The sequence below is a fragment of the Myotis brandtii genome, unplaced genomic scaffold (assembly GCF_000412655.1).
Source record: "Myotis brandtii unplaced genomic scaffold, ASM41265v1 scaffold328, whole genome shotgun sequence".
Classification (NCBI taxonomy): Eukaryota; Metazoa; Chordata; class Mammalia; order Chiroptera; family Vespertilionidae; genus Myotis; species Myotis brandtii.
This window is the reverse complement of record NW_005362626.1, coordinates 5,154,579-5,163,522: the sequence shown is the minus strand read 5'-3', so window position 1 is coordinate 5,163,522 and position 8,944 is coordinate 5,154,579. Positions and strand designations below refer to the sequence as shown.

Below are 8,944 nucleotides of genomic sequence, written 5' to 3'. Positions count from 1 at the left end.
TGCTTGCTTCAGTGCCTGGCTGCCGGCCGCCATCTTGGCTGACAGTTAATTTGCATATACTCACTGATTAGCCAATGAAAAGGGTAGCGGTCGTACGCTAATTACCATGTTTCTCTTTTATTAGTGTAGATACTTTTTTTGCCTCTTCTTCTGCCCCTCCTGTTATACTGTCTTAGCTAGGCATCTGGGTATGAATCTAATGCAGACACTTGGCTTCTTGTCTTTAGAAGTTATTGTCCTTTCATAATCAGCCGGTTGCTGATGAATTGTGTATATATTGGGATCATGGAAGTTGAGTATAGAGAATTGAATCAGGACAGGCCAGGAGATGGGTTTTTGAATATCAGATGACCAGAGAGAAATCACATTGACAGCAACGTGGCTTTATTCAACTACAAGTTGAAGACTTAAACACATTTTTTTTTTAACCAGAAAATTTCCAATGGTTGTTTTTTTTACTTTCCCAGTTTAAGTTAATCAGAAGCTTAAGTTCTACTATATTCTTATGGCTTGGCTTACAACTGATGATTACCATGGAGTTAGGGTACAGAGCATTCTTTTGGGTAAAATAACTCATTTGGGAGTTTTAGTGCACTCTAGCTTGTTCCCCCACAGGATGACTCCTAGTGACCTTACCTGGATCATTATCTGTCATTGAGGTTGTTATCTTCTGGAGATTATATCTTATACCTTGAATTTCTCTACATTATGTAGTCTTCCGTGATTGAAAGAGGTTATTATTTTTCATTCTTACATGATACTTTCTAAATACAAACCTGGAATGCTTTTTAAAAAATTAGACCACTAAGATATTCACTTGGGTATTTAATCAAAGGGGATATACTAGAGTACATAACATTATATTTATCTGTAATGTTGTTTGTTCTGTTTTTCAGATGCTTGCCTATGTAATGCTCCTCTCTCTTTGATTTTTTTAAGCTCCAAAGGATAATGGAGTGTGTTATTTTCCTCCTTATCAGTTGCCTAAAGGAAGCCAGTGCCTGATTATTTATTTGATATTGCGTGATAGATTTATAATTAGTCTAATAGCATATTGGCCAAAAAATCATCTTTTAATTATAAAACATGTACTAAATACTGTTTTTTTGTGTGTTTCTTTTTGTACCTGGAGTGGTCCTGGGAAATGAGGAAACATAAGTGAATGAGACATGGTTCTTCATCATGAGAGGATTTCATGGAGCAAATCAGATTTTCTTAAAATAATGAGCTTCCATTGATTTCTTTATTACAAAGACATGAAAGAAATTAAACAACCCAGGGTTCTCTGTACTTCAGAAGCTATCTGTAGGCTGTTGTTACTACAGAGTGACATTAGAGCAAATCACATTTGATTGCTAATGTTTAGACTTTTGAACACTAGAATATAAAATTAAAAAATAATCAAGAGATTTCATTCACACATGTCTGGAATGGCCAGAAAGTTCAATGGGACATATCTTTGACCTATCACTGAAAGCATTTTCTATGGTGTGCTACATTTCTTATCCCCTTGTATTTTTAGATATCAAGAAATGAGAAAATGTGGAAAATTTGGTTTGATAAGGAAAACCCTGAGGAGGAACCTCTTCCAAATGCCTATGATAAATCTCTTGACTGCTTTAGACGCCTTCTTCTTATTAGATCCTGGTGTCCTGACAGAACCATTGCCCAGGTAACCATTAACGTCCCTGTTAAAAAAATAAAAGAAGCCTGGCTGGCGTGGCTCAGTGGTTGAGCATCAACCTATGAACCAGGAGGTCACATTTCGATTCCCAGTGGCACATGCCTTGCAGACTCCATCCCCAGTGTGGGGGAGAGGGGGTGTGCCGGAGACAGCCAGTCAATGATTCTCTCTCATCATTGATGTTTCTCTCTCTCTCAGTCTCCCTTCCTCTCTGAAAATCAATAAAAATATATTATAAAAAATTAAAAGACTATTTTTAAGGAGGCTGTTCTTTTAAATTTAAAGACATATTTAAAATGTTAATCCCAATGAGAATTTTTCGTAGTCTTGCATGTATTTTTCTAGCAATAGAATGTGAAAAATGGAAAAATAAATGAGGAATAAATGTACCGAGGTATACATTTAGGCTAAGCGATTTAATAATATTCTTTGGCCCAAACGGTACAAGAGTGAATGTTTTCAAGATTGGTGTGTAGGTATAGCATAAAGGTAATGTCTTATTCTTCTGTATCATTTTTTATATTAACATTGCAGACCAGTAGTTTTATTGCTAGCTTTATCCAGTGGCCAGATAAGTTTCTATTGAACAAGTACAAAAAACGTTTTATATAAATGTTAAAGGCACGCTTTAAAATTAAATACCCATTGCATTTTGAAGTTATTTATTGCATGTTCTTACAAGCTAATATCTTTTTAAAGAATTCTCGTGATTGGCCACAAGCCTTAGAACAGAAAACACGAGGATTCTCCTGACCGTCCACAACGTGTTAACTCAAAAATGATATGTCTGCTCCATTTTGCTAGTAGTAAAACAATGTCCCCTTAAGTAGGAAGAATGTGAAGTTTCTAGGGAGAAGAGAGACTAGAGGGGAAGCATAGCATTCCCAAACTTGTGTTCATTTCCCCAGAAAGTGTCACAGCCCTTGATGCAAGGAAGTAGGCTGGCCTAAACATTTTGAAATTGTATATATTTTACATATGGTTTAAATGTGACTCCTACCCCCAAAAGATCCACCTTTTTAAAGACCTTTAATCTGCTGGTCTATTATCATGGACATTTACTCCCTAAAAAGAGTCATCGTATTTTGCCTTCACAATTAAAAGCTTAACTAATATTCCGCATACATTGATTCTTCGAGGGTTTCTCCAAGTAAGCCAAGGGGTAACATAGGCAGGGTTTATAACAGAATGTAGGAAACATTCCCCTTCACTCTCCAGAGGGAGTGTTTAAACATGGAGTAACCATCTCCATGTCCACTAGATACTGTGCAATAATGAAACAACTAGATTTGATGATTTATTGAGAAAAGGAAAAGGGGTTTTGCAACTCAGGACACTGAGATCACCTTTCCTTCCGTTTTTGTCCTCAACTTCATTACTTTTATTCTGTCCAAATGAATTGTAAAACAGTTGCCTTATTTAAGGGCAGTGTAGAAGGTTCAAGTAGTTCCCTTCTCTCTCTCTCTTTCTCTCTCTCTCTCTCTCTCTCTCTCTCTCTCTCTCTCCTTTCTTTTTATGATTATTATTTTAAATGGTCCAATGCTGAAATTTAAGCCTTCCATGCTCCTTTGTACCTTCATCCTGGCTCTGACATCCATAGGCTGATGGTAGCCATGACTTCCTAACTGGTCTCCTATAGTCACTCTTGTCCACTCTACTCCATCCTGTATATTCCAGAAGAAATGGAAATATGATTATGTTTTTCCTGTAATGGCTTCCCATGGCTCTTATGGTCTTTAAAAGGTCAAGAAGTCTCCTCTGGAAGAAGGCCCCCCCCCCTCAAAAATTCTTATTCTTGGATTAGACTCCTTTTGTAGTATTCAATCAGATACCTTTTTTGGGAAGCATAATAGAAGGTCTACAATGTAGACATATTCAATTTCCATTCCCTATAAGCAGCATCAGGCTCACTCTCAGCATTTCCTCTAAGCATGATTGCTCACCTCAGGGAATATTCAATTGCCTGGTTGCAAAAATGATGCTCTGTCAGAGTTTCCACTTTCTCATATGTAAAATAGGGATCATAAAATCTATCCAGGATGATTGGAATAAATTTTAATCAAAATAGTGTATTTAATAGTAATAATGAATGTAATAATTATTGCGTATCAATTTGAAAACATACAAAGAGGTTTTGGGGTTTTTTTTTGGAGTTGGAAGGATGACAGCAGTGAAAAAAGATTACCAAATGAAAAAATAGAAAATATATCATTATAAACGTCTCTGCCCTCTAATCGGCAGGGTTACTGTGGACATCATTGAGATAATCTATACAAATGAATTTTGGAACCCACCCTGCATTGTACACGTAAAGGAGTTAGAACTAGTTTTGGTGACTGGTGTACTATTTTGGCAGGCCCGCAAGTACATCATGGACTCCATGGGAGAAAACTATGCCGAAGGGGTCATCCTGGACTTGGAAAAGACGTGGGAGGAATCTGATCCACGGACACCACTCATCTGTCTCCTGTCTATGGGCTCAGATCCCACGGATTCCATCATCGCCCTGGGGAAGAGATTAAAAATAGAAACCCGTTATGTGTCCATGGGCCAAGGCCAGGAGGTCCATGCTCGCAAACTCTTGCAGCAGACTATGGCAAACGTGAGTCCAATGTCTACATTTGTGTTATGTTGTTGACATTACAGGTTATAGAGTAGCAATTACAGACAAGAACATATGACTTAAGAGTTTAAATTTACATACTGCATGATAAATTTTAAACTTTTTCTGCTGAGCCTTGACTTATGGAAAACTTACCCCACTGAACATCTTATTTCCTAACCAGCTTGCATAATGCTAACCCCTACTCCAGATCCCAAACCATGAGTGAGGTCCACAGCTCTGCCCCCTCTGCTATACACTGCAGCCCCTCCAGCTCCACTCTCGGAATCTTCAGAACTCCAGAATCTACCTGTGCCTTCCTTGAGTTGCAGAATGCACAACGGAGTCCCCCAGGCATGGCCCAGATCCCAAAGAGGCCAGGAATCTGCCATCACCCTGCAGTGGTGCCAGAGGTTCTAGGGCTCCTAAAGCCCTTCATGGATTTTAAACTCTAGTATGAAGAGTAAAGTGCTCAGGAATGGCCTGGGAGCCACCAAACACTGGAAAGCCCTTGACGACCCTGCTAATGGGACAGTTAAGTCTAGAGTTGGGGCACTTTCAAGGACTTAAGTTAACAGGATGCTAAAGGTCCTCGATTTCATTTCTAGACCTGGGCTCCAGGACAAGGCACTCATGTGTTTACTGTGGTCTGGCCCCCTCTGGGGTGTCCAGCTCAGCCTGGAGGATCCTTCCATCCTTGTTCCCCTCTCCTCCACTTTGGCTAAGTATGGTGGGGGCGCAGAACCACTTGGCTTCTCATTCCTACTAGAGAACATGCAATCTGAGTTAAGATTCCTTTCTGGCCTTTTTATGGACCTGACCTTAGTCCTTTTTCTTTGAGTCTGATGATCCCCCCTATCTCAAGACTCCTGTGCCCTCCAGGGTCTCCCTTGATGGGGCAGGACTGGCTTTCTTACCTTCCAACCCCAAACCTCTGGGCTTACCATGAAACCACTGGGCTCTAGGTCCTGACTGCTGAATCCAGAACCTCACCACTGTGCTGCATCTAGTCCCTTTCCTCTGGTCTAGAACTAAGGCCACTGGGTTTTAGAACCTCCATATTTACCTCGAGGCTCTACCATCCCCAGGCTGTGCCCTTTCCCAGTTTTGGTGAAAGGGGAGGGGCCCTTAGGTGGGTTGTGCTATGTCTAATGACCTTAGTTTGCAGTTGGGAGGCTGAAGGGGTCTGATTGAAGTGTTTCTGGAGAAGAAAAAGAATTCATTTGTATTTAAGAATCATGTATCTAGTCTGACATAAGGGCTTGGTAGGCCTTGATCCTGGCCTCTTTCTCCTCTTCCCTCCCTCCTCTCTACTTTTTTTATTCATCCTTGCATACACTCCTGTACTTAGAACAAAAACACTAACATTAACAGGGCACTTCTTGAATTAAACATTTAATTGTGTAACTAATAATAATATGGTTTCAGGCAACTAAATTAGAATTTAAATGGGATATTTTTAGCCTTTATTTTATCCATGTTTTGTTTAGCAGTTTAAAGTAAAATTTAAAAAGTCTTTAATTTTAGCATGCTTATAACTTGTCAGAGTCAATAGCTTTTTAAAAGTTTTGTAGGAAAGGTTCAAGACATTATGACAGAATGAACCAACTACCCAATAGTAGCAAAATGAATGATCCATAAGAACTCAAAACATTTAATATAGAATGCAGCAATACAAAGCAACCTTGGCTACGGGATTCTGTAGGCAAATATTGAAACAGCAAAGTTCTCACATAAGAAACTTTATATTTGATTTCTTTTTGTTTCGAATTGGTGGGCAGTGTCAATTAGTTTTTAAATGACAAAAATAGTTTATTCAGTACATGCTATTACTTCTGAAGAAAATATAAGGGAATATATCAAATTCCAAAAGGATCAATTTATATATAACTACTAAGATTTTAGATCTAGTGCTTGGTTTGCTCCTTGGAAAGAGAAATAGCTCAGGCTGCACTACTCAAAACTAAATGATCCAATGCTACTGAGTCAAGAAAACAATTCAGGATTATGATCGGGATATTGTAGGTAATATTAGCAAAAACATTCTATGGATGAGATAGTGAGTCAATTATTATTGCATGACTTAAATTTTACCTGCACTGCTTTATACAAGGACTATTCTTATGCTTATAGAATAATTTATGGAAAAGATATGGCTTATTTTCTCAGGCTCTTATTCTTAGAATGGTCAAATTCCCCGGAGAAAGTTCTTTCACTTCCTAGAGGGTATATGCCCAGCTATCAGTACTCTGGGAGGTCAGCGGCAGACAGAGGGGTAGGTCTCAAATCAATGGGTAAATTTTCTTTCACCTGTTTTCAGTGAGGTTCCTATGCCCTTAACGTGCTGATGTCCTCCAGTCAAATGCTGTCTGTTTTGCCTTTTAAAGAAAATTGGCTTTTCATCTTTCTTTAGGTGAGACCGGAACGTGTCCGGGGTCTGGACTTCCAATCTTGTGTTAGCCCAGTGGTTCTCAACCTGTGGGTCGCGACCCCTTTGGGGGTCGAACGACCCTTTCACAGGGGTCGCCTAAGACCATCGGAAAACACATATATAATTACATATTGTTTTTGTGATTAATCACTATGCTTTAATTATGTTCAATTTGTAACAATGAAAACACATCCTGCTTATCAGATATTTACATTATGATTCATAACAGTAGCAAAATTACAGTGATGAAGTAGCAACAAAAATAATTTTATGGTTGAGGGTCACCACAACATGAGTAACTGTATTAAAGGGTTGCAGCATTAGGAAGGTTGAGAACCACTGTGTTAGCCCATCTTCTTCTCTGACTTCCAGAGGGGCCTCTTGTCACCTGTTCTTGAGTGTCTTGGGAGTTATGCAGTGAAAATCAGGTCACACCTCAGCTTGCCCTGAATGTCCATTGAAGATTCAGCTTCCTTGAGCTCATTTTAAATGTTATCAATATTGTCTTCACCTTCACTGTTTTTGTCCTTAAGAGTTCATGCCTTTAAAAAAGTCCCTTCACTGTAGTTTTCATGGGATGTGGGGAAAGAGCTGAGCTAAACAGATATTTTCAATCAAGCGTCTTTACTTACCAGTGCTATTATCTCTTTTTATCTTCACTTTGGTTATTTTCATGCTTCTACTATATATTATTACAACTGGCCTGCTGAATGTGGGACCAGTACATGGAACAAGAAAATATATAACTATCTCAATGAAACATTATTGCACTCTTAGATTTGACCTACATTAAAGTACTGTGTTTTTCTGTTAAATTTTAATTACTTAATTTTTAAAGAATGCACTAATTTAATCTCTGGGAAAAACACAAAATAGGTTGTTTCCATTCACTGTTGTTCACTCAGGGAGGATGGGCACTTCTGCAGAACTGCCACCTAGGACTCGATTTCATGGATGAGCTAATGGACATGGTTACAGAAACTGAGATGGTACACGCTGCTTTCCGCCTGTGGATGACCACTGAGGTTCATAAGCAGTTTCCCATCACACTCCTGCAAATGGCCATTAAATTTGCCAATGAGCCTCCGCAGGGCCTCCGGGCAGGGCTGAAGAGAACGTATGGCGGTGAGTGGAGGAATCCTTCCAAGTTCACTGGAGTTCTTGTACTTAGATTGTTTTATTAAAGAAATTGTAAAAACAGAATCAGCTAGGATATAGTTAAGCAAATAGTACTGTCATTTATGTGATGAGTTACAGATGGCCCCTTGTGCGGGTACTATGGAACACGACCTGGCAGTGGTAGGTGTAAGAACTCAGAATTCCCACCTTATTTTTTCTTGTGTTCCCCATATTACTTTACTTTGGCCTGTACTGTTCTCTACTAGACAGCTGCCTTTCTTTATGTTAATATCTAAATTTTATATCTTTGTCATTCATGGTCTTTGGGCTCCAACCCTGAAGTAGGACAGTAGCCTCTTCCAGGAGGAGAGGCTGAGTTAAAGTCATGGCCTGCCATGATTTCATGAAACCACATGGCAGAATGTCAGAACCATAGCTAAGTTAGAAATCAAACAAAAGCAGCAGAACCCAACTAACATGCCCTCCATTCAAAACCAGAACCGAGAGTATTCTCTCTGCCTTGGCTTCCTCTGTTCATGGCTCCCTATCTGGACTCATGGTCATGGAAAGTTCCTGGCCCTCAGAGTCAGAAATCTGTTTCTGGTTCTCTCTGAACAAAATGCTTTGTTCTTTTGGGTGTTAGTCACTCAGATAACCAGTTTCAGTTTCCTCATATGTAAAATAGGGACAATAAAATCTATCTATGATGATTAGAATATAGTGTACTTAATAATAATGAATATGATAATAATTCTCTATCAATCTGGAAAAATCTACAGAGTTTTTTCTGGAATTGCTAACAAGACTCAAATTCCTGCCAATTTATAAGGTAATATGGGGATAAAGTGGATTTGGTAGGGTGATGACAGTGAAAAAAGATTACCAAACGAAAAAACATATGATTTTATATGTATAATATAGATACATACACAGTGATCATAATTATTATTTCAATAATACATTCAGTTTGAAATGGGCTTCTATATATAGTATTAACAATTTAATATTAATTAAAATAGTGTATGCACATGCTCCAAATAATAATGTAAAAATTATTATTATTATTATTATTATTATTATTATTTAGTAGTAGTGGTAGTAGTAATAG

At 38.5% G+C, this 8,944-nt stretch overlaps 1 protein-coding gene across 1 annotated transcript in view; it reads left to right on the top strand.

The window, feature by feature from the left end:
- The window catches only part of DNAH5 (dynein, axonemal, heavy chain 5), a gene marked incomplete at its 5' end in the record, with an annotated part of 180,665 nt that overhangs the window by 154,019 nt on the left and 17,702 nt on the right, over nucleotides 1-8,944 (top strand). Inside the window, 3 exons of the mRNA XM_014543525.1 lie at nucleotides 1,523-1,672; nucleotides 4,041-4,286; nucleotides 7,623-7,842. Coding sequence (XP_014399011.1) covers nucleotides 1,523-1,672; nucleotides 4,041-4,286; nucleotides 7,623-7,842 — 616 coding nt within the window. The remainder of the gene's footprint in view (nucleotides 1-1,522; nucleotides 1,673-4,040; nucleotides 4,287-7,622; nucleotides 7,843-8,944) is intronic.